General features: G+C 61.8%; 2 protein-coding genes across 2 annotated transcripts; both read left to right on the top strand.

Annotated features, from left to right (window-relative positions):
• The first annotated feature begins 285 nt into the window (after window positions 1-285).
• Window positions 286-6,607, top strand: KCNJ14 (potassium inwardly rectifying channel subfamily J member 14). The gene is made up of 3 exons (XM_054010165.1): window positions 286-481; window positions 5,007-5,725; window positions 6,038-6,607. The coding sequence occupies exons 2-3, from the start codon at window positions 5,099-5,101 to the stop codon at window positions 6,563-6,565; spliced, it is 1,155 nt and encodes a 384-aa protein (XP_053866140.1). The 5' UTR covers window positions 286-481; window positions 5,007-5,098; the 3' UTR covers window positions 6,566-6,607.
• Window positions 6,608-11,959: 5,352 nt separating this feature from the next.
• On the top strand, window positions 11,960-22,849 carry CYTH2 (cytohesin 2). The gene is made up of 12 exons (XM_054010164.1): window positions 11,960-12,073; window positions 14,812-14,959; window positions 15,110-15,176; window positions 15,426-15,544; window positions 15,760-15,840; window positions 16,570-16,682; window positions 16,847-16,995; window positions 17,217-17,328; window positions 19,523-19,599; window positions 19,938-20,009; window positions 20,750-20,904; window positions 21,209-22,849. The coding sequence occupies exons 1-12, from the start codon at window positions 12,055-12,057 to the stop codon at window positions 21,294-21,296; spliced, it is 1,200 nt and encodes a 399-aa protein (XP_053866139.1). The 5' UTR covers window positions 11,960-12,054; the 3' UTR covers window positions 21,297-22,849.
• Window positions 22,850-23,730: the final 881 nt, after the last annotated feature.

Genomic DNA, 23,730 nt, shown 5'->3' with positions numbered 1-23,730 from the left:
AAGGTAAGAAAGGAAGGAGAAATTTCTTTCTTTCTTTCTTTCTTTCTTTCTTTCTTTCCTCTGACACATTCACTTGCTCCAGTGGCCCTAGAACCAGATTCCAGCTGCAGACTGGTGGCCGGCGCGGCCAATTCTACTCAAGCTGGGGGTGGGACCTGGCAGCGTTCCCCCCCCCCCCCCCCCGCACCCTTCCACCCCCAGCTTAGAGAGCTCATCCCAGGGCTGGGCCAGGGGCCAAGTGTCTGCAACTCCCACGTGTGTGTGTTGGGGGGGGAGGAACGAGTGAGTGTGACACACACAGCGATAGAGAGCGAGACCCAGCCAGACCCTCCAACGTCCACAAGAAGAAGGGAGCGAGAAAGTCTCTGGAAGGCGCGAGAGAAAAGTGAGGGAAGGGGAAAGGGGGGAAGGCGATAGAGTGAAAGAGAAGGGAAGGGATCAGTGCCAGCGGAGAGATGAAGAGAAGTCTGATCTCGAACAGGTACGGGGATCCTGGCTGGGCCATGGCAGGGACGTGGGGCAGGGGATCCTGGGGTAGAGCCAGGGATGTGGGGGCTGGTTCCACTCCATCGGGCGTCCTGCCCCCCAGTACCGCTGCCAGGTCCGTCGCTCCCCCGGGGTGGGGGCGGTATCGGAGCTGTCCCCACTGGGGATGACGAGGAGACCACGCAGGTATAAATGCCCAAGAGAGATGGACAGATGAGGTGTGTGTGGATGGGTGGCTAGAGGGAGGGGTGGGGGTGGATGGACAGATCAGGTGTGGGAGGATGGATGGATCAGGGCTGGGGGAAGGATGGATGGAGAGCTAGAGAGGTGTGTGGGGAGGGTGGATAGATCTATGGATGGTGTGTGGGGCGATGGATGGCTAGACGGAGGGGTGTGGGGGATGGATAGACAGGTGAAGTGTGTGTGGGGATGGATGGACAGATGAAGTGTGTGTGGGGATGGATGGATAGAGGGAGGAGTGTGGGGGGATGGATGGACAGATGAGGTGTGTGTGGGGATGGATGGATAGAGGGAAGGGTGGGGGGGATGGATGGACAGATGAGGTGTGTGTGGGGATGGATGGATAGAGGGAAGGGTGGGGGGGATGGATGGACAGATGAGGTGTGTGTGGGGATGGATGGATGGATAGAGGGAGGGGTGTGGGGGATGGATGGACAGATGAGGTGTGTGTGCATGGATAAAGGGAGGGGTGGGGGGATGGATGGACAGATGAGGTGTGTGTGGGGATGGATGGATACGGAAGATGTGGGGGAAGGATGGATGGAGAGCTAGAGAGGTATGTGGGGAGGGTGGATGGCTCTTTGTATGAGGTGTGTGTGGGGATGGATGGATAGAGGGAGGGGTGTAAGGGGATGGATAGGCAGATGAGGTGTGTGTGGGGATGGATGGATACGGAAGATGTGGGGGAAGGATGGATGGAGAGCTAGAGAGGTGTGGATGGATCTTTGGATGAGGTGTGTGGGGATGGATGGAGAGGTGTGTAGGGAGGGTGGATGGATATGGGCGACGTGGGGGATGGATGGATGATGCATCTATAGCTAGCTAGACAGAGGAGTGTGGGGCTCGATGGCTGAGGGGTGGATGGAGATAGATGGCTGAGGGGTGGGGGGAGATAGATGGCTGAGGGGTGTATGGAGATAGATGGCTGAGGGGTGGAGAGAGAGATGGGTAAGGGCTGTGTGGAGAGAGATGGCTAGGGAGTGGGGGGAGATAGATGGCTGAGGGGTGGATGGAGATAGATGGATAAGGGGTGTGTGGAGATAGATGGCTGAGGGGTGGATGGAGATAGATGGATAAGGGGTGTGTGGAGATAGATGGCTGAGGGGTGGGGGGAGATAGATGGATAAGGGGTGTGTGGAGATAGATGGCTGAGGGGTGGGGGGAGATAGATGGCTGAGGCAGTGGGGTGGATGGACAATGAGGGGCCAGGGATCGGGAGCCAATGGGGGTGGAGGGGTGAAGAGGGATCCATTGGACAGGCTGGGGATGGGGGCCAATAGGAGGGAGCTCTGTGGGGGCAAGGAAACAGGACGCCAATGGGGTGCCAGCAGGGGGGGCAAGGGAAGGGGGTACAACCCCTGATTTAAGGTTGCCCCCAAAATGCTGCTGCCCCCAGCCTCAAGATGAGGCAGTGGCCTGGGGCCTCCCTCCCTTGCCTGCCCCCCAGCCCTTGGCGTGACCCGGGGGGGCAGCCCCCCCACCACCACTGCACCAGGCAGCGTCTCCCAGATCCGGCAGGGACCAGCCTGGTTTAGCTCAATGTCCTTCAGCCGGCAGCTCAAGGACGGAGCCTGGAGGCCCCTCCTGGCACTGCCTCGTGGCGGTTCTGGGGGGCACTGGCGGAACGAGAGAGGGGCGGGGGGGCTGTGAGGGGGCATGGCAGTGCCGGCTGCTCCCCCCTCAGTCTCAGCAGCCACCATGTGTGGGGCAGGGAAGGGTTCCCTCCAGCTCTGACCGGCAGGCACCCTGGGGGGTTCCCATTCGCTGTGCGGCACGGGGCGCTCGCCCGGTTTATCTGGGCACTGCTCACGTAACCAGTTCCCCAGCACTGCGGGGGTTATGGGGCCCAGCGGGGACGGGACAGTGGCAGGGATCCCAGGCTAGAGTGGTCTCTGGGAGGCGGAGTACCAGGGTAGATGGGCCAATGGGGCTGATCCCAGGGGGCCAGGATGGGGGGCAGGGTACCAGGTAGATGGGCCTGTGAGGCTGGTGCTCCCCATTCCCAGCCCCCCAAATCCTCTCCCCCTTCCCCACGCCAGGGGCTCTGCACACACACACCCTTCCTCAGCTGTGCCAACCTCAGGGCTCCCCTCTAGCTCACCCATCAGATATGGGCTGGCCGGGGGGAGGTGCCCTGCAGTGGGGGGGCGGACATAGACAGGCCCCTGCTCCATCCATCCTGCCCTCCCCCCACCAATGGGGTGCTCAACCCTGGCCTGGAAGCCGGGGGGGGGGGGGCGACGGACTGTGACGCAGTGCGGGATGGAGGAAGCTTAGCTAGATTAAACTCGATGCGGGGGCCAAGGAGGGGACCAGCTGGCTCAGAGGGGTGGGGAACGGGACAGGGGACCCCATGGAAAAAGGGGTAAACTTTTCGAGATAGTCAAGTCCCAGGCAGACTGCGAAGAGCTACGAAGGGATCTCCCCAAACTGGGTGACTGGGCAACAAACTGGCAGATGAAATTCGATGTTGATCAAGGCAAAGTAATGCACATTGGAAAGCATCGTCCCAGCTCTACATATACAACGATGGCGTCTAAATCAGCTGTTCCCACTCAAGAAAGAGATCTTGGAGTCATTGTGGGGAGTTCTCTGAAAACATCCACTCAATGTGCAGCGGCAGCAAAAAAGCGAACAGAAGGCTGGAAACATTAAGAAAGGGATAGATCATAATTGGAAAAGGTTCAGAAAAGGGCAACAAAAACGCTTGGGGGCCTGGAACGGCTTCCGTATGAGGAGAGATTAATAAGACTGGGACTTTTCAGCTTGGAAAAGAGACCACTAAGGGGGGATAGGATAGAGGTCTATAAAACCATGACTGGAGTGGAGAAAGTAAATCAGGAAGTGTTATTTACTCCTTCTCATAACACAAGAACTAGGGGTCATGCAATGAAATTACAAGGCAGCAGGTTTAGAACAAACACAAAGGAAGTATTTCTTCACACGACGCACAGTCAACCTGTGGAACTCCTTGCCAGAGGATGTTGTGAAGGCCAAGACTACAACAGGGTTCAAAAAAGAACTAGATAATTTCCTGGAGGATAGGTCCATCAATGGCTATTAGCCAGGATGGGCAGGGATGGGTCCCTACCTCTGGGGTTTGCCAGAAGCTGGGAATGGGCAACTGGGGATGGATCACTTGTTGATTCCCGGTTCTGTTCATTCCCTCTGGGGCACCCGGCATTGGCCACAGTTGGTAGACAGGACACCAGGCTAGATGGACCTTTGGTCTGACCCAGTGTGGCCGTTCTTATGTTCTTATGGGGGTACTGGCCCCAGGGCAGGAACTGGCTGGCTCAGGGGGCAGGGAATTGGGCATGGGCCTTTCCCCTCTAGGGGGCACTGACCCCAGGGCAGGGGACTGACTGACTGGGGGAGGGGGGCTGGCAGGGGCTGGATCCCTTACTAGAGATTAGATACTGACTTTGTCGTGAAATGCCACTTACAACCCTCCTCCCTCCCCCCCACCCCCCCCCCGCTGCACGGAGCAACATAAGCTGCAGCGGGGCACGGGGAGGCTGGTGGCGGCTACAGGGGCTGGGCGCTCAGGGCAATCCCAGGTCCCTGCAGTGTGTGTGTGGGGGGGCTCTAGACATCTGCCTGCCCCTATCCCTTGCCAAATTCTCATTGCAGAGTCATAGCCCCTGGGCCTGACCTCTGGCTCGGGGAGGGGAGTGGGGTTGAGGGATTGGGGGGCGGTGCTGGGAGCCAGGACTTCTGGGTTCCATTTCTGGCTCCCTTGCTGTATGGTGTTGGGCAAATCCCTGCCTCAGTTTCCCCTTGTGGAGAATGGGGACGGGATACTGAACTGTGTCCCTGCTTGGTGGTGGGGATTAATTTGCCTTTTGGGGGAAGAGACACCCTAGGAAGCCAGACCTGAGTGTGGGGTCTTGGGGTGGGGGGGGGGTGTCTCTCAAAACTCCTCCCTTTTCCAGGGCCTCTTTCCCTCCACAGCTCCCAGAACCCCATGGGACTATTCTGTGCACCCGCAAACTCCTGTTTAACCCCCGCATCTCAGACCTCCCTCCCTGACTTTGTCTGGTGATTCCCTCTTAGACAAGGGAAGGGCGGGACACCGGGATAGATGGGCCCGAGGGGCTGATCCAGGGGGCACAGAGAGGGCAGGATACCGGAGTAGATGGGCTCGTGGGGCTGATCCGGGGGAGCAGGACACCCTGCCCCATGCCACATCTCTGCCCTGGCCACCTGCCATCTGCCCCAAAGCCCCATGACCTCCTCTCCTCAACCCTGCCCCTCTGTCTCTCTCTCCCGCTCTGCAGGCTGGGCAGGGCCCCGGGGCTGTTCCAGGTCGCTGTCTCCCGCTAACCGCCCCACGCCCGCCGAGGCTCTGAGCCGGGGGGTGTCCCGGGCCATGGGGCCAGAGCCGCTGCAGGACGAGGAGGAGGAGGACGGGGCCCCGCCCCGCCACAGCCGCTTCGTGAAGAAGGACGGGCACTGCAACGTGGAGTTCGTCAACCTGGGCGAGAAAAGCCAGCGGTACCTGGGCGACCTGTTCACCACCTGCGTGGACGCCCGCTGGCGCTGGCTGGCCCTGCTCTTCTCGCTGGCCTTCGTGCTCTCCTGGTTGCTCTTCGGCCTGGCCTTCTGGCTGGTGGCCGCCCTGCACGGCGACCTGGGCCCCGCGCCCGCCCCGCGCCCGCCCTGCTTCACCCAGGTCACCGGCCTGCTGGGCGCCTTCCTGCTCTCGCTGGAGACCCAGACCTCCATCGGCTACGGCTCGCGCAGCGTGACCGAGGAGTGCCCGGCCGCCGTGCTGGCCGTGGTGCTGCAGTGCGTGGCCGGCTGCCTGCTGGACGCCTTCCTGCTGGGGGCCGTCATGGCCAAGATGGCCAAGCCCAAGAAGCGCAACCAGACGCTGCTCTTCAGCCGCTGCGCCGTGGTGGCCCTGCGGGACGGCAAGCTCTGCCTAATGTGGCGCGTGGCCAACCTGCGCCACAGCCACCTGGTGGAGGCCCACGTCCGCGCCCAGCTGCTGCAGGTGGGGCCCGGCGGGGGCTGTGGGAGGGGAGTGGGGCCTAGTGGTTAGAGCAGAGGGGCTGGGAGCCAGGACTCCTGAGTTCTCTCCCTGGCTCTGGTAGGGGAGTGGGGCCTAGTGGTTAGAGCAGGGAGGGGCTGGGAATCAAGCAAGACTCCTGGGTTCTCTCCCCAGCTCTGGGTGGGGAGTAGGGTCAGGGGGCCGAAGCGGGCAGGGCCACGGATTCAGTGGCTGAGGAGGGGGGGCTGATGGGGTGGGTCTCCCAGCTTCCGTCCCATCACTAACCCCCCCCCCGCCCCGTCCCTCCCCCCGCAGCCCCGCGTGACCCCCGAGGGCGAGTTCCTGCCCCTGGACCAGCGGGACGTGGACGTGGGCTTCGACAGCGGCTCCGACCGCCTCTTCCTGGTCTCGCCCCTCACCGTGGTGCACGAGATCGACGACGCCAGCCCCTTCTACGGGCTGGGGCCGGCCCAGCTGGCCCGGGCCGACTTCGAGCTGGTGGCCATCCTGGAAGGCATGGTGGAGGCCACGGCCATGACCACGCAGTGCCGCACCTCCTACCTGCCAGGCGAGCTGCGCTGGGGCCACCGCTTCGCCCCCGTCCTGGCCCGCTGCCGCCGCGGGCGCTACCGGGTCGACTTCCGCCACTTCCACCGCACCTACCCGGTGCCCGGCACCCCCCGCTGCAGCGCCCGGGAGCTGGGCCAGCAACGCCCCAGCCCCAGCCCGCCCAGTGCCCCACGCGCCTCCTTCTGCTACGTTAATGAGCTGGCCCTGCGCGAGCAGGAGGAGGAGGAGGAGGAGGACGGGGCCACAGGCGGCCACGGGGCCACGGAGACGTGATGGGACGGCGCCAGTGGGGAAGGGGGCTCGTAGGGTGCTGGGCCGGGGTGGGTGGGGGCGGATGGGGAAGGGTTGGGGGTCAGTTCCTGGGGGGAGGTGAGTTTGGGAGAGTCCGTTTCTGGGTGTTGGAAGGATTGTGGGGCAGTTCCCTTGGGGGTTGGAGGTTTGGCTCCTGGGTGCTGTTGGGGGTCAGTTCTTGGGGGGGGTAGGGAGGAAGTTTCGGGGGGGCTGGTTGTTGAGGGCGTCAGTTCTTGGGAGGGTAGGGAGGCAGTTTCTGGGGGGCTGGGTTTTGGGGGGGTCAATTCCTGGGGGCTGGGTGTTGGGGGGCAGTTCCTGTGGGCTGGGTTTTGGGGGGTCCATTCCTGGGGGCTTGGGGCTGTTCCTGGGGGGCTGGTTGTTAGGGGGCTGTTCCTGGGGTCTGGGTTTTGGGGGGGTCAATTCCTGGGGGGCTGGGGGGCTGTTCCTGGGGGCTGGGTTTTGGGGCGGTCAATTCCTGGGGGGCTGGGGGCTGTTCCTGGGGGGCTCGGTGTTAGGGGGCAGTTCCTGGGGGGCTGGGTTTTGGGAAGGTCCATTCCTGGGGGCGTGGGGAGGTCAGTTCCCAGGGGGTGGTTGTTGGGGGAGGTCCATTCCTGGGGGAATGGGGGGCAGTTGTTGGGGGCTGGTTGTGGGGCTGGGATGGAAGGAGCAGACCCAGCTTGACTGGGCAGATCCTGACTCCACCTGTCTGTCCGTGCGTCCGTCTGTCCCCCTCAAATGGCCCCAAAGCAATGCCTGATGGCACAGAAATAAAGAGGATTTGGAGAGGGAAATCGGCTCCTTCTGATTATTGGGTGGTGAACGGGGTTTGGTGGGTGTCACTGCCCCCCCCGACCCTCCCCACCCCATCAGCTAACGCTGCCCCCCAAAAAAAATCCCCCCCAGGGACCCCTCTCTCCCCAGCCCTGCAGCGGGCAGGCGGGGTCTGTACAGGTGGTTCCTGGCCAGGGCTCAGATGCCCAAAATAACCAGCAGCAGAATCCATTTCCTAGAACTAGAGAGAGATTCCCGGGGGAGAGTGGGGGGGGGTGATGGAAGGTTTGAGGAGAGCTGGATGAAGGAGGGATTATAGAGGGATGGAGGGAGAGATTTAGGGATGATGGAGGGATGGATGGATGATGGAGGGATGCAGGGTGGGATGGAGGGATGCAGGGATGATGGAGGGAGGGAGGGAGGGAGGATGATGGAGGGATGCAGGGTGGGATGGAGGGATGCAGGGATGATGGAGGGAGGGAGGAGGGAAGGAAGGGAGGGAGGGATGATGAAGGGTTTGAGGAGAGCTGGATGGAGCAGGGATGATAGATGGATGGAGGGATGATGGAGGGATGCAGGGATGATGGAGGGAAGGGAGGGATGATAGAGGGATGACAGAGGGTTTGAGGAGAGCTGGATGGAGGAGGGATGATAGATGGATGGAGGGATGATGGAGGGATGCAGGGATGATGGAGGGAAGGGAGGGATGATAGAGGGATGACGGAGGGTTTGGGGAGAGCTGGATGGAGGAGGGATGATAGATGCATGGAGGGATGATGGAGGGATGCAGGGATGATGGAGGGAGGGAGGGAGGATGATGGAGGGATGCAGGGTGGGATGGAGTGATGCAGGGTTGATGGAGGGATGGAGGAAGGGAGGGAGGGATGACGGAGGGTTTAGGGAGAGCTGGATGGAGGAGAGATGATGGATGGAGGGATGCAGGGATGATGGAAGGAGGGAGGGAGGATGATGGAGGGATGCAGGGTGGGATGGAGGGATGCAGGGATGATGGAGGGATGGAGGAAGGGAGGGAGGGATGATAGAGGGATGACGGAGGGTTTGGGGAGAGCTGGATGGAGGAGGGATGATAGATGAATGGAGGGATGCAGGGATGATGGAGGGAGGGAGGGAGGGAGGATGATGGAGGGATGCAGGGTGGGATGGAGGGATGCAGGGATGATGGAGGGATGGAGGAAGGGAGGGAGGGATGATAGAGGGATGACGGAGGGTTTGGGGAGAGCTGGATGGAGGAGGAATGATAGATGCATGGAGGGATGATGGAGGGATGCAGGGATGATGGAGGGAGGGAGGGAGGATGATGGAGGGATGCAGGGTGGGATGGAGGGATGCAGCGATGATGGAGGGAGGGAAGGAGGAGGATGGAGGGATGCAGGGTGGGATGGAGGGATGCAGGGATGATGGAGGGAGGGAAGGAGGATGATGGAGGGATGCAGGGATGATGGAGGGATGGAGGGAGGGATGATAGAGGGATGACGGAGGGTTTGGGGAGAGTTGGATGGAGGAGTGATGATGGAGGGATGCAGGGATGATGGAGGGAGGGAGGGAGAATGATGGAGGGATGCAGGGTGGGATGGAGGGATGCAGGGATGATAGAGCGATGACGGAGGGTTTGGGGAGAGCTGCAGGAGGGCTGAGAGCTCGGATAAATCTGACAGTTTCTATCACTAATCCCGGCCCCTGAACCACAGCCAGGGCCAGGGAGAGTGCACCCTACTAACGCCGCCCAGCCCGGCTCCTCCCCCCCGCAGGCCCCCCTCCTGCAGCCCAGGCTGTCATGGGGCAGGGTGTGGGGACCTCGGTGCTCAGCACCCACTCCAGCCCCTGACGCGCTCACGGCCTGGCGCTGCCGCAGCGTCTCTCTCACACCTTGTTTGGACGATAAGGGGGAGGCCCAGAATAACCCCTCAAGTGCCCCTAATCTTGGGTCATGGGATGGGGGGTTGGCCGGGATGGGGGGAGGGGTGGCGCTGTCTGATCAGGCTCTTCCCGCACCAAGGGGTGACCCCAGGGAGGGGGGGCCAGGTCCAAATCCAGCCCTTCCCCCCTCCCCCACCATCCTGAGCCCAAGGGCAGGAAATTAGAGATGGGGATTAGCGGGGGGGGAAAGGGGGGAGACATGGCCAGCTGTTCCCTCAGCAGGACCCCGCTGGCCCAGCTCCCCCCCACCCCGCCCCAGCGGCTAATTCCATCCCTGGGCATCCAGCCTGGTCCTTCCCTCGTCATCAGGGACACGGGGTTTGGCAGGGCAATGGGGGCACAGGGTGCCAGCCAGACACTGCCAGCTGCCCCTGCCTGTGCCCCTCTATCCTGACCGGCAGCCCCCCACTAGCCCCACCCCCCAGCCCTGCCAGTGCCCCTCACTCCCGACCCGCAGCCCCCCCAGCCCCTCCCTCGAGCCCTGCCGGTGCCCCTCACTCCCGACCCGCAGCCCCCCCAGCCCCTCCCTCCAGCCCTGCCAGTGCTCCTCACTCCCGACCCGCAGCCCCCCCAGCCCTGCCAGTGCCCCTCCCTCCCGACCCGCAGCTCCCCCAGCCCCTCCCTCCAGCTCTGCCGGTGCCCCTCACTCCCAATCCACAGCCCCCCGCTAGTCCACCCCCAGCCCTGACAGTGCCCCTCAATCCCGACCCACAGCTTCCCGCTAGCCTCACCCCCCAGCCCAGCCGGTGCCCTTCACTCCCAAACCCTGGTGGCTTCATGGGCACATGGCAGGGCTGTCTATGGGGGTGGGTATTGGGGAGGCCATGGGGGTGTCTATGGGGCAGAGAGGTTGGAGGAGGGAGTGTCTATGGGGCTGTCTATGAGGTGGAGGAGGGAGGGGGTGTCTATGGAGCAGAGGAGGGAGGGGTGTCTATAGGGTTTTCTCTGGGGGTGTCTATGGGAAAGATGGGGTGGAAGAGGGAGGTGGTGACCATGGGGGTGTCTATGGAGAGAGGGGGTGGAGGAGGTGGTGTCTATGGTGTGGAGAAGGGAGGGGGTGTCTGTGGCGTGGTCTATGGGGTGGAGGAGGGAGGGGTGTCTACAGGGGTGGTTATGGGAGTGGCTATGGGACAGAGGGGGTGGAGGAGGGAGGGGGTGGTTATGGGGCTGTCTATGGGGCGGAGGAGGGACGGGTGGCTGGGGGGTATCTGTGGGGCAGACGGGGTGGAGGAGGGAGGGGGTGGCTATGGGGGTGGCTATGGGACAGAGGGGGTGGAGGAGGGAGGGGTGGCTATGGTGTGGAGAAGGGAGGGGGTTTCTGTGGCGTGGTCTATGGGGTGGAGGAGGTGGAGGAAGGAGGGGGTGGCTATGGGACAGAGGGGGTGGAGGAGGGAGGGGGTGGTTATGGGGCTGTCTATGGGGCGGAGGAGGGAGGGGTGGCTGGGGGGTATCTGTGGGGCAGACGGGGTGGAGGAGGGAGGGGGTGGCTATGGGGGTGCCTATGGGACAGAGGGGGTGGAGGAGGGGGTGGCTATGGGGCTGTCTATGGGGCGGAGGAGGGACGGGTGGCTGGGGGGGTATCTGTGGGGCAGACGGGGTGGAGGAGGGAGGGGGTGACTATGGGGGTGGCTATGGGACAGAGGGGGTGGAGGAGGGGTGGCTATGGGGCTGTCTATGGGGCGGAGGAGGGACGGGTGGCTGGGGGGTATCTGTGGGGCAGACGGGGTGGAGGAGGGAGGGGGTGACTATGGGGGTGGCTATGGGACAGACGGGGTGGAGGAGGGGGGGTTATGGGGCTGTCTATGGGGTGGAGGAGGGAGGGGTGGCTGGGGGGTATCTGTGGGGCAGACGGGGTGGAGGAGGGGGGTGGTTATGGGGCTGTCTATGGGGTGGAGGAGGGAGGGGTGGCTGGGGGGTATCTGTGGGGCAGACGGGGTGGAGGAGGGGGGTGGTTATGGGGCTGGCTATGGGGGTGTTGATTGGTCGGTCTGTCTGTCTCTGTCTGGTTGCCCTGGTGACGGGCCCCCTGGATTGACCGGGGGGGGGGGCAGGGCCCATGCCACCTGTGGGCTGAATATTAATAAGGGTCTCATTAATATTCACGATGGGCTGATTAATTATCCATAGCGATAGGCCCTTAGCAACGGACAAGGCCCCACTAGGCCCTTGGCAACAGCCTGTTCTCTTTCAAGTCCGTCCTCTGGGCACAGTTAGGGGCGGAGCGCAGTGAATGGCAGGTTCGGTCTCCTATTGGCTGGCTTGTCTATCATTTATAGTGATTGACGACCAAAGTGTGATTTAAGACTATTCGGACTCCCATTCGCTGCTTGAGCTGTCGATCTAATCAAGGAGGAGCGTGTGTTAGATTCTTAGGCACTGATTGGCCAGTCTGAATGTCAATAACTAGTATGGCAGGCTGTTGAACCCATTGCGGGGTCTTCATTGGTCGACCTAGAGCTCAATCTCAGCAGCGGGGCGGAGTTTAAGCAAACCTCTGACGCCCATTGGTTTCTCTCTCCATCATTCTTACAAACTGACGGGTTCAGACGGGAGTCGCCTCCTCCCATTGGTTGTCCCCAGCGGGAAGGGGTCGGTTTTTTGGGCATTCTGCTCTCCCATTGGTTGGTTCTGGGGAAGGAGGCGGGACGTTCCCCTCAGTGCCGGGCCGGGCGGCTGCGGGAGGAGGAAGCAGCCGCCGCCGCGGCAGGACAGAAGGGACGAGCCCAGGGGCCGGAGCAGCCCCGGCGGCCGGTGCGGGCGCCATGGAGGACGGAGTCTATGGTAGGGGCCTGGGACTGTACCACTCTAGGGGGCCGACCGTACTATTGCGGGGCCCCGCCCATTCAGTGCTGGCTGCCGGGGGGGGCGGGGCTGGGTTGGGCTGAACTGAACCATTCCCTCCTTTTGGGGGGTGTTTGGGCTGCACCATTCTCTTGCTGATGGGGAGGTGGCAGGGCTGTACCATTCCTCCCGTTAATGGGGGAGGCTGGTCTGAACCATTCCCACCCCGAATGAGTAGATTGCCCCCTTATGGTGTAGGGTTGGGCTGTACCATTCTTTTTTTTTTATGGGGCGTGGGATGTACCATTGCTTCCTATAATGGAGAGTGAGCTCCCTTAGGGAGGGATTGTGGAGGGGGTTGGGCTCAACCATTCCCTCCCAGAGGGGGAATCAGGAGAGGGTTCGGTTGTGCCATTAGAGGGAGTGGGGGGGGGGATTGGGCTCAACCATTCCTTCCTTTATTGGGGTGTTTGGGCTATACCATTCTCTTGCGTATGGGGGAGTTGGGTTGTACTATTGCTTCCCATAATGGAGAGTGGGATCCCTTCTTGGGAGAGGGTGGGAGGAAAGGGTTGGGCTGAACCATTTATTCCCCTAAGGGGAGGGTGCTGTTGGACTGAACCATTACCATGGTTTCCCCTACCCCCCACCCACCCACACCTCTCCATTGACTCCCTGCCCCGCCCCCTGGCATTGTCCTTCGCCCGCCCCCCGCATTGTCCGCAGCGTTTATGAATTGGAAGCGCCTGGGGGCAGGGAGCTTTGTTCTGTGTTTGTACAGCCCCTGGCGCCCCCGGACCCGGGACTGGGTTTCCTAGGGACCGACAGGATCCAAATAATACATACCCACGTACAGCCCCTAGCGCCTTGGGGCCTGAGCCAGGGCTGGGTCTCCTAGGGACCGACAGGATGCAAATAATACATACCTGTGTTCAGCCCCTGGCGCCGTGGGGCCTTACCTGGGGCTGGGTCTCCCAGGGGTCATAAGAACGGCCGTACCGGGTCAGACCAAAGGTCCATCTAGCCCAGTATCCTGTCTACCGACAGTGGCCAATGCCAGGTGCCCCAGAGGGAGTGGACCTAACAGGCAATGATCAAGTGATCTCTCTCCTGCCATGCATCTCCATCCTCTGACAGACAGAGGCTAGGGACACCATTCCTTACCCGTCCTGGCTAATAGCCATTAATGGACTTAACCACCATGAATTTATCCAGTTCTCTTTTAAACGCTGTTATAGTCCTAGCCTTCACCGCCTCCTCAGGCAAGGAGTTCCACAAGTTGACTGTGGGCTGTGTGAAGAACTTCGTTGTATTTGTTTTAAACCTGCTGCCCATTAATTTCATTTGGTGACTCCTAGTTCTTGTATTATGGGAATAAGTAAATAACTTTTGCTTATCCACTTTCTCCACATCACTCATGATTTTATAGACCTCTATCATATCCCCCCTTAGTCTCCTCTTTTCCAAGCTGAAGAGTCCTAGCCTCTTTAATCTCTCCTCATATGGGACCCGTTCCAAACCCCTAATCATTTTAGTTGCCCTTCTCTGAACCTTTTCTAATGCCAGTGTATCTTTTTTGAGATGAAGAGACCACATCTGTACGCAGTATTCGAGATGAGGGAGTACCATCGATTTATATAAGGGCAATAATATATTCTCAGTCTTATTCTCTATCCCCTTTTTAATGATTCCTAACATCCTGTTTGCTTTTTTGACTGCCTCTACACACTGCGTGGATGTCTTCAGAGAACTATCCACGATGACTCCAAGATCTTTTTCCTGACTTGTTGTAGCTAAATTAGCCCCCATCATATTGTATGTATAGTTGGGGTTATTTTTTCCAGTGTGCATTTCTTTACATTTATCCACATTAAATTTCATTTGCCATTTTGTTGACCAATCACTCAGTTTTGTGAGATCTTTTTGAAGTTCGTCACAGTCTGCTTTGCTCTTAACTATCTTGAGCAGTTTAGTATTGTCTGGAAACTTTGCCACCTCACTGTTTACCCCTTTCTCCAGATCATTTATGAATAAGTTGAATAGGATTGGTCCAAGGACTGACCTTTGGGGAACACCACTAGTTACCCCTCTCCATTCTGAGAATTTACCATTAATTCCTATCCTTTGTTCCCTGTCTTTTAACCAGTTCTCAATCCATGAAAGGACCTTCCCTTTTATCCCAAGGGACCTTGTCAAAGGCTTTCTGGAAATCTAAGTACACTATGTCGACAGGATCCAAATAATACATACCCACGTACAGCCCCTGGCGCCGTGGGGCCTGACCCGGCACTGGGTCTCCCAGGGGCCGACAGGATCCAAATAATACATACCCACGTACAGTCCCTGGTGCCGTGGTCCTGCACTGCAAATAAACAATAGGACTGAGCCGGAAAGCCCTGGGATGTCGCATCGGCAGGCAACCGAACCCAAGCTCCCAGTTTCATGCCACGGCTAAGGCCTGGAACGTGCACAGATTTTGCGGTGGTCTAACCCTATGGGCCCTGCAGGGGCAGGACATAGCTACAGTGCAGGGCACCCTGGCCATGCCCCCCATCTGCCCCTTATGGCAGCTGCGTCTCTGCACTGGGCAGGGGATCCCTGTACAAACAGCCCCTGTGCCCACCTCCCCCTGCAGGTGTCACCCGAAAGTCAAGAAACACTCACATGCGCCCCACTTCCTCCCTCGCTCCTGGAGCAGGGGTTTCCTGCGTCAGGCTAACCTCTGGTCTCCATCCTAGTGCCCCCGGACCTGACCCCCGAGGAGCGGCTGGAGCTGGAGAACATCCGGCGGCGGAAACAAGAGCTGCTGGTGGAAATCCAGCGGCTGCGGGATGAGCTGAGCGAGGCCATGAACGAGGTGGAGGGTCTGGAGGCAAATGAGGGCAGGTAACGAACGTGCTGATCCCCAGAGGGGCCATTCCCCAGCGCTGGGTGAGGGGTCCCCGTATACCCAGCCCCTGCCCCACCATAGGCTTGGATGCTGTTGGGGCTGTTCCCAGTGCTGAATCTTGAGGTTTTTCTCCATCCCACCCGCAGCAAAACCCTTCAGAGGAACCGGAAGATAGGGATGGGCCGCAAGAAATTCAACATGGATCCTAAAAAGGTAAGAGGGGAGGGGGCTGGGAGCCAGGACGCCTGGGTTCTCTCCCCAGCTCTGGGAGGGGAGTGGGGGCGAGTGGTTAGAGTTGGGAGGGGGGGCTGGGAGCCAGGACGCCTGGGTTCTATCTCCAGTCCCTATGTGTGCCTCAGTTTCCCCGGTGGAAGGGGAGGTGACGCCTGGGGCAGGGGCCTGGGAGCCGAGCGGGGTGCGGTCGGGTCCCCAGTGCCTGACTCCGTTCTGTCTTCGGCACAGGGCATCCAGTTCCTGGTGGAGAACGAGCTGCTACACAACACGCCCGAGGAGATCGCCCGGTTCCTCTACAAGGGGGAGGGGCTCAACAAGACGGCCATCGGGGACTACCTGGGGGAGAGGTGAGGGGACGGGGCCATCGGGGACTACCTGGGGGAGGGGGCGGGGCCATCAGGGGCGAGCTGGGGGAGAGGGGAGGGAGCTGTGGGGAGGGGCGCGGCCATTGGGCTCTGATAGGGAGGGGAGCTCTGGAAGTTTTGTCTGATTGGGTGGGGGGAAACAGATGGGGAGGGGGGGTATTTCAGCTCTGACACCACCAACCCCTCACCCCCCGCAGGGAGGACTTCAACATCGCCGTGCTGCATGCCTTCGTCGACCTGCACGAGTTCACTGACCTCAACCTGGTGCAGGCACTGCGGTGAGCGGGGGGTGTGGTGGGGGAGGACGGGAAGGTTTGGGTGGCAGAGGGAGATCGGGGAGCTGAGAGATGTGGCGGGTGGGCAGGTTTGGGTGGCAGAGGCGGGGGCTGGGGGAGGGGATATGGAGGGGGAGAGTGGGAAGGTTTGGGGGCAGAGGGCAATTGGGGGGCTGAGGGATGTGGAGGGTGGGAAGGTTTGGGTGGCAGGGAGGATCGGGGGGCTGAGAGATGTGGAGGGTGGGAAGGTTTGGGGGCATGGGGGGGGCTGGGGGAAGTGGAGGGTGGGAAGGTTTGGGGGCATGGGGGGGGCTGGGGGAAGGGGAGGGTGGGAAGGTTTGGGGGCATGGGGGGGCTGGGGGAAGGGGATATGGAGGGGGAGGGTGGGAAGGTTTGGGGGGCAGATGGGGATCGGGGGGGCTGGGGAAGGGGGAGGGTGGGAAGGTTTGGGGGCAGAGGGGGATCGGTGGGCTGGGGGAGGGGGTTGTGGAGGGGGAGGGTGGGAAGGTTTGGAGGGCAGATGGGGATCGGGGGGAGGGTGGGAAGGTTTGGGGGCAGAGGGGGATCGGTGGGCTGGAGGAGGGAGATGTGGGGGGGGGAGGGTGGGAAGGTTTGGGGGCAGAGTGGGATTGGGGGGGCTGGGGGAGGGGGAGGGTGGGAAGGTTTGGGGGTGGGAGGATGCTCAGGGGGCCCCTACTTACTCTCCCCCCCACCCCCCTCCGGTCTCCCCAGGCAGTTCCTATGGAGCTTCCGCCTGCCCGGGGAGGCCCAGAAGATCGACCGCATGATGGAGGCCTTTGCCCAGCGTTACTGTCTCTGCAACCCCGGCGTCTTCCAGTCCACAGGTACCACGGGGCCCGGACGCCGGCTCGGGGAGGGGAGCGGGGCCTAGTGGTTAGAGCAGGGGAGGCTGGGAGCCAGGACCCCTGGGTTCTCTCCCGGCTCTGGGATGGGGGTGGCGTCTATTGGGGGGGTTCCTCCTACCGGCCTCCCTTCCTTCCTACCCCAGACACCTGCTACGTGCTCTCCTTCGCTGTCATCATGCTGAACACCAGTCTCCACAACCCCAACGTGCGGGACAAACCCACTGTGGAGAGATTCATCACCATGAACCGGGGCATCAACGACGGAGGCGACCTGCCCGAGGAGCTGCTGCGGGTGAGGGCGGGGGTCTGATCTGGGGGGCAGGGCGGGATACTGGGGTCCATGGGCCCATGGGTCGGGCCTGCTGGTGAGGAGGGGGTGTGGCTTGTGTCTGACTCCACCCTTCAGGAAAAGGGCTGTGGTCTCTGACTCTTGTCATTGGGGGCGTGGCCTTATTGTGACCCCACCCCTTGAGTGGGGCGTGGCCTCGTTGTGACTCCGCCCCTCATCTCCAGAACCTGTACGACAGCATCCGGAACGAGCCGTTCAAGATCCCGGAGGATGACGGGAATGACCTGACCCACACGTTCTTCAACCCGGACCGGGAGGGCTGGCTGCTCAAGCTAGGTGAGAGCGGGACCCCCCGAACCCCTATGCCCCCCAATCCCCACCCCCGCGATCTCTGCATGCCTCTGCACTCTCCTCTCTCTGTGTCCCACCGACCCCCCACTGTGTCCTCAAAGCACCAACCTTCCTTCCGCACCTGCAGGAAAACTCCCCCCTGCCCAGCCCCGGCTAGGACGCCTGGGTCCGTCCATCCCCCTACCCCCCTGGCCTCAGCTAGGACCCCCCCCCCCCCCCGTCTCGGCTAGTGCTCCTGGGTCCATGTCTGTGCCCCCCCCCCCCCTCGGCTAGGGCTCCTGGGACACCCCCCTGGCCTTGGCCAGAACTCCTGGGTCCCCCATGGCCCCCCCACCCCAACACCCGGCCTCAGCTCGGCTCCTGGGTCCGTCCCCCCACCTCCAGCCTTCAGTTGGCCCCTGTCTGCTTCTCTCCCTGCCCCGCGCTCTGGGCCTCGCCTGGGTCCGCTTCTGATTCCTTCCCCACAGGGGCTTTGAGGGCACTGCCCCTCCCCCCCAAGGTTGAGCGTCCGGGGTTACACAGCTACAGGGGGAGCTCCTCCCCCCCAATATGAGCCCCCACCCCAAAGGCATTTTGCAGCAATTCGCAGCACCCCTAGTTTCGAGGCAGGTGCCCCCGACTAGCGGGGCCATGAGGGATCAGGATGGGGGTCACGCAGACCCCACGGTAGCTCAGTCAGAGACACAGGCTGGATTTGGGGGGATTGGGGTTTGGGGTCACAGGTGGGTAGGGGGGAGGTGGAGAAAGCTGGGTGGGGGTGTTCAGGAGGCTGGGAGGGTCCTAAGTCGCTGGGGGGGAGGTAGGCGGAGGGATCTGTGCGGGGGTGATGGGGAAGGGAGGTGGGTACTGACCTTGTTTGGGGCCTGACCCCATTGCTGCCTCTAGGGAAGGCACAGATTGGGGGTCGGGGGGTGAGCAGGGATCAGCTCCCAAGAGCCGGGATGGGAGCTGGGAATCAGGACGCCTGGGTTCCATCATGGCTCTGCGGGGAGGAGTGGGGGCTAGTGGTTAGAGCTGAGGGGTAGAGGTGGATGCCGGGTGCCAGGACTCCTGGGTTCTATTTAATCTTCTCCCCAGCCCCTGGGGCAGGGAATGGTCATGGAGGACAATGGGTGAGGTCGCTCACAGGGAAAAGCCGGACAGAGCCACCCCCCTCCCTCACTCTGTGTATCAAACCTCTGTGACACCCCCCCCCCCCCCACCCCGCAGCAAAAAGGATATTCCCTCCCCAAGATTCCCTCCCCTCCCCCCGCGCTGATCCCTGCGGCAGGGGTGTGATTTTGACCGTGTTTTTCCTCCTCACGTTGATATAACTGATTTTTCCTCTTTCTCTCTTCTCTCTTCTCTTCCCCCCGCTCCCCTCTTTCTTTCTCTCCCTCCCCCGTTTTCCTCCCCTCCCTCCCCACTCCTGCCCCCCACGGCCCCCCCCCACCCCCACGCCGCTGATGCCACTTGCGCTCGGGTCTCACCGTTCCTCCCCAGGAGGTAGGTAACGGAGGGGGAAGCCGCTGCTGGAATGGGGGGTGGGGACCCAAATAGCACCTTGCCCCATTACATCCACATCAACACAATCCACATCAACACAGTAGAGCTGTGCCCCGAGCCCGACGCCAGACCCCCGGAGTATTGGAGCTAGCCACGTGGGGGGGAGGGGAGGGGAGGCCTGGCCCCTTGAGGAAAGGGGTGTTGCCGGAAGCACCCCGGAATTTCCACAAAAGTTTTAAAGGTCCCGCATCAGGGATTGTCTCAGGGACAGTCGTGCCACACGGGGTCTCCCCCACCCCCCCACCATGGGACCTGGTGGTTAGAGCAGGGGCAGCTAGGAACCAGGACTCCTGGGTTCACTCTCCTCCCAGAGCCAGGGATAGGGGTCTAGTGGTTAGGGCAGGAAGCCCGGACTCCTGGGTTCTCTCCCCAGCTCTGGGAGGAGAGTTCTGCCAGTAACACCAGTTTGTCAGGCCCCACCCCGCCCTGCGGCAGTGCCATGGGGGAGCAGCTGCGTGGGGTCCTATGCCTGAAATTGACCCCCCCCCATGTGCCCGGGCGAGGGTGCCGTGTCTATCCCAGCATGCCCTGGGGCAGGCCTGGTCCTCTTCTCACGCGGCCCCTGGGTGGACCGGCCCAACAGGGTCAATAGCTGCCCCCATCACTGAGCCCCCAATCTCTGCTTCCCCTGCAGGCGGGCGCGTGAAAACGTGGAAAAGACGCTGGTTCATTCTGACTGACAACTGCCTGTACTACTTCGAGTACACCACGGTGAGTCCCCCCAGCCCCCCGGAGCAGCCCCAGATCCGCCCCCAGGCCCGTCTACCCCAGGCCTGCCCAGCGCCATCTGCTTCAGAGGTGGACCCAAGTGCTCCCCCTAGTGGTCAGTCATGGAATCGCCTGCCCCTTAGGTGAGCCCCCTACCCCCAGTCACTCAGGGGTCGGGCTGGGCTCCACAGACAGCCCCTGCAGGAACCCAGGGGGTCCTGCCGCTCGCCCTCCTGGGCCTGGGGCTCCCTGGCTCTCCCCACTTAGCCCCGTAGCCAGTGGCAGGGAGTCCTGCAGGCCGAGCCGCGTCTCCCCTGACTCCGGCTTTGTTCCCCACTCAGGACAAGGAGCCGCGGGGAATCATCCCACTGGAGAACCTAAGCATCCGGGAGGTGGAGGACCCCCGCAAGCCGGTGAGGGCAGCGCCCCTACCCCTCTGGGCCTTCTCGCCCCCGACGGTCACCGTGGGCCTTGTCTGTCCTTCTTCAGCCTGTCCTTATCCTCTCCTTCATGGCCTTCCTCCTCCTCTTGTCTATCCCTCTGCTCACCCCCCCCCCCCCCCCCATCCACGCATCTTTCCTCCCTCCCTCCCTCCATCCATCCACGCACCTTTCCTCCCTCCCTCCCTCCATCCATCCACGCACCTTTCCTCCCTCCCTCCATCCATCCATCCACGCATCTTTCTTCCCTCCATCAATTCATCCATCCACGCACCTTTCCTCCATCTATCCACACACACACACCCATCCATCCATCCATCCACGCACCTTCCCTCTATCCCTCCATCTGCGCACCCCCCCTCCCTCTCTCCCTCCCTCCATGCTTGCACCCCCCGCATCCATCCACATACCCCTCCTTTCCTCCATCCATTCCTGCAGCATTTGACCCTTGTAGCTCAGGCTACACCCTTCTGCACAGCATTGTGCTCTCAGCTCTGAGCTTTCATTTAGAGCACAAATGACTTGACGTTGCCTGAGTTTGCCGAGAGCCTGAGCCCATCGCTGCAGGGTCGGGGGAATCAGCCCTGGGTGTGACCGACGCAGCCTGAGTCTGCTGAGAGCCTGAGCCCGTCACTTGGTGGGGGGGGGGGGGGCGGGAATTGACGCAGCCTAAGCCCGTGGCTGATTCTGTCTCTTCCCCCCCCCCCCCCCAGAACTGCTTTGAGCTCTACATTCCCAACAACAAGGGCCAGCTGATCAAGGCCTGCAAGACGGAGGCCGACGGGCGAGTGGTGGAAGGGAACCACATGGTCTATCGCATCTCGGCCCCCACGCAGGAGGAGAAGGACGAGTGGATCAAATCCATCAAGTGAGGAGCGCCCCCACCTGCCCCATCCCCTTCCCAGAGCTGGGGATAGAACCCAGGCGTCCTGGCTCCCAGCCCCCTCCCAGGGTATTGCGGGTGGATGGTTCGAGCTCATGAGGGGGAAGGAGAGAACAGATTTAGGGAGCTGGGGGCGGGAGGGAGGTCTGATCCACCCCATTTGGGGGGCAGGGGCATTCCCAGCAATGGTGGACGGGCCGTGGGGCCCCCATGGGGGTGACTGCCCCAAGGCCAGGGCTCTTGGCTGCAGCAAGATCCCCTGGCCCCCCTAACCTCCCGCTCCCCCCAGGGCTGCTGTCAGCGTGGACCCCTTCTACGAGATGCTGGCCGCTCGCAAGAAGCGCATCTCGGTCAAGAAGAAACAGGAGCAGGCGTGAGCCAGGCCAGCCACCAGGCTGCCTTTCTGTGCCCCCCCCAACCCACCTCCCTCAGCGTCGCTGAAACTGACACCCCCCTGGGCCAGGGGACCTAGCCACAGACAGACAGATGGACAGAGCATCATTGACTTCCCCTCCCCCAGCATCTGTGTGCACCCTGATCTGTCTTCCGACATCCTCCCAGTCACACTACTTGGGATACAGTCCCTCTCCAGGAGCCACTGGGTACCGTGGGCCAGCAAGCCCCTCCCCGCCTGTGGGGGCTGCGGCCTGGGGCCTCTGCCATGCCATCGGCTCAGGACCTTGCACCAGATTCTGATCAGGAGTGACTCCAGATTGACTCTGGGGGAGCAGAGATCAGAATCCAAACCTGCCTCCATTGCAAACAGGAGTGACTCTGGATCGACCTTTGGGGAACTGAGATTAGAATCCGGCCCTGCCCACATTGCAAACAGGAGTGACTCTGGATCGACCCAGGCCCTGACTCCATATCCTCAGCACTTTCCTTCACGGGTCTCTGGATTTTCACTGGCTGACACCAGGCTCCCGTCTACACTAATCAGCCCCAAGGTGCAATAAGCTCTTACCTGGCAACCCCTGAGACAAGGGCCCCTCCCCTCCCCTTCCAGCTGGCTGGGAATTTACCCACAATGCTGTGCTCCCACCATGGCGCTGGGCACCAGGAGCTAGCAGCGTCCCAGGGTGCACTGGGGCAGCTGCGCTGCTGCCTTTGGGGTCTCCCTCCCCCCCACAATTCCAGCAGCACCAGGCATGGGGGGGGGGGAGGGCATTCCCAGGTGGCATTGCCCCGCCCCCCCGGCAATGCCAGCTGGCCCTCTGCAGTGCCCCCTGGCAGCCAGCAGGGAGAACGGGAGTTCTTCCCTCCTCGGGGCAGCCAGGGAGGGGGGATTTTAGCCAGCCCCCTGGCCTGCCCCTCACCAGCTAATTTTTAAATCTTCCCACAGGGGGTAGACCCCCCCCCCCCTCCAAGTACACGCTATTGGTCCTAGAGCTTGGGATCCATCCGGAGCCCCCCCCCCATTTTCATGCACCCCTCCTGGGCTCTAGGAACGTACACTACAGCCGGGGGGCGTATGGGGAGCACCCCCTCCAAAGTCGAAAGCCATTTGCTTTCACCTGCTGTGGAATCTCGTCCTTCTGATTACTCTTCTGCCGTCGCCACCGGGAGCAGATGTGGGGCTGCCCCACCGGGACCAATCTCTGTGGCCCCTCCCCACCACCACCTTTCCGGCTCAGCTATCGCGGGGTGGCCTGGGAGAGCCCCCCGGCTCATCAGCAACCGCGTGGCAACAGGACCAAGCCAGCGGGACCCATCTCCTCCCATGCCTGGGACCCCTGAACTTGCTGCCTCCTCCCGGCGCAGGGGGATTTCACCCCACCCCGGGCGCTGGTGTGGACAGAGGGGAACCGGCGCCAGCCCCGTGCCCGCCCCAGGACTCCAGGGCGGGTTCAGGTTTTTGTAATTATTATTTAAGGATTTAATGGATGCAACTTTCAATGGAATTAAAACACTACAGTCTTGAGTACAACCAGGGGGGTGCCAGCTGTCTGGTGGATCAGGGGGGTATCCACTCAGGGCGTTAAACACCCAGGACAGCTAGCGGAGAGGGCACCCAACTGGTCTGGAACCAGCAGCACCTTAAACCCTGTTTGGGGCTGGGAACCAGGACTCCTGGGTTCTGTCCCGGGCTCTGGGAGGGGAGTGGGTCCCAGTGGTTAGAGCAGGGGGGCTGGGAGCCAGGACTCTTGGGTTCTGTCCCCAGCTCTAGGAGGGGAGTGGGTCCCATATCCTGGCTCTAGGAGGGGAGTGGGTCCCAGTGGTTAGAGCAGAGGGTTAGGAACCAGGACTCCTGGGTTCTGTCCTTGGGGAGGGGAGTGGGTCCCAGTGGTTAGAGCAGAGGGTTAGGAAGCAGGACTCCTGGGTTCTGTCCCTGGCTCTGGGAGGGGAGTGGGTCCCAGTGGATAGAGCAGGGGGGCTGGGAGCCAGGACTCCTGGGTTCTGTCCCCTGCTCTGGGGGGGAGTGGGTCCCAGGGGTTAGAGCAGAGGGTTAGGAAGCAGGACTCCTGGGTTCTGTCCCTGGCTCTGGGAGGGGAGTAGGTCCCAGGGGTTAGAGCTGGAAGCCGAGACTCTTCGGTTCTAGCCTGGCTCTGGGAAGGGAGTGGGGTCTTGTGGCTACAGCAGGGGGGTGGCTGGGAGCCAGGACTCTTAGGTTCTATTACACTGAACTGGGGGGGGGGGCGGGGGGCTGGTTGATGCAGCCCAGGATGTGAGCACCCCGTGGCCTGGGGCCTTGCTCAGCCCTTAGCTGACGTCCATCTGTCCCCACTGCCTCCAGCCAGCGGCGGCAGCCTGGTGCTGGGGCTCTTTAGCCGGGGACCAACGTTCCCTGTAGGCTGCGGGGGTGGGCAGCAG

The sequence above is a fragment of the Malaclemys terrapin genome, chromosome 20 (genome assembly GCF_027887155.1).
Source record: "Malaclemys terrapin pileata isolate rMalTer1 chromosome 20, rMalTer1.hap1, whole genome shotgun sequence".
In the NCBI taxonomy this organism is placed as follows: Eukaryota; Metazoa; Chordata; order Testudines; family Emydidae; genus Malaclemys; species Malaclemys terrapin.
This window is presented reverse-complemented; position numbering and strand designations above follow the sequence as displayed.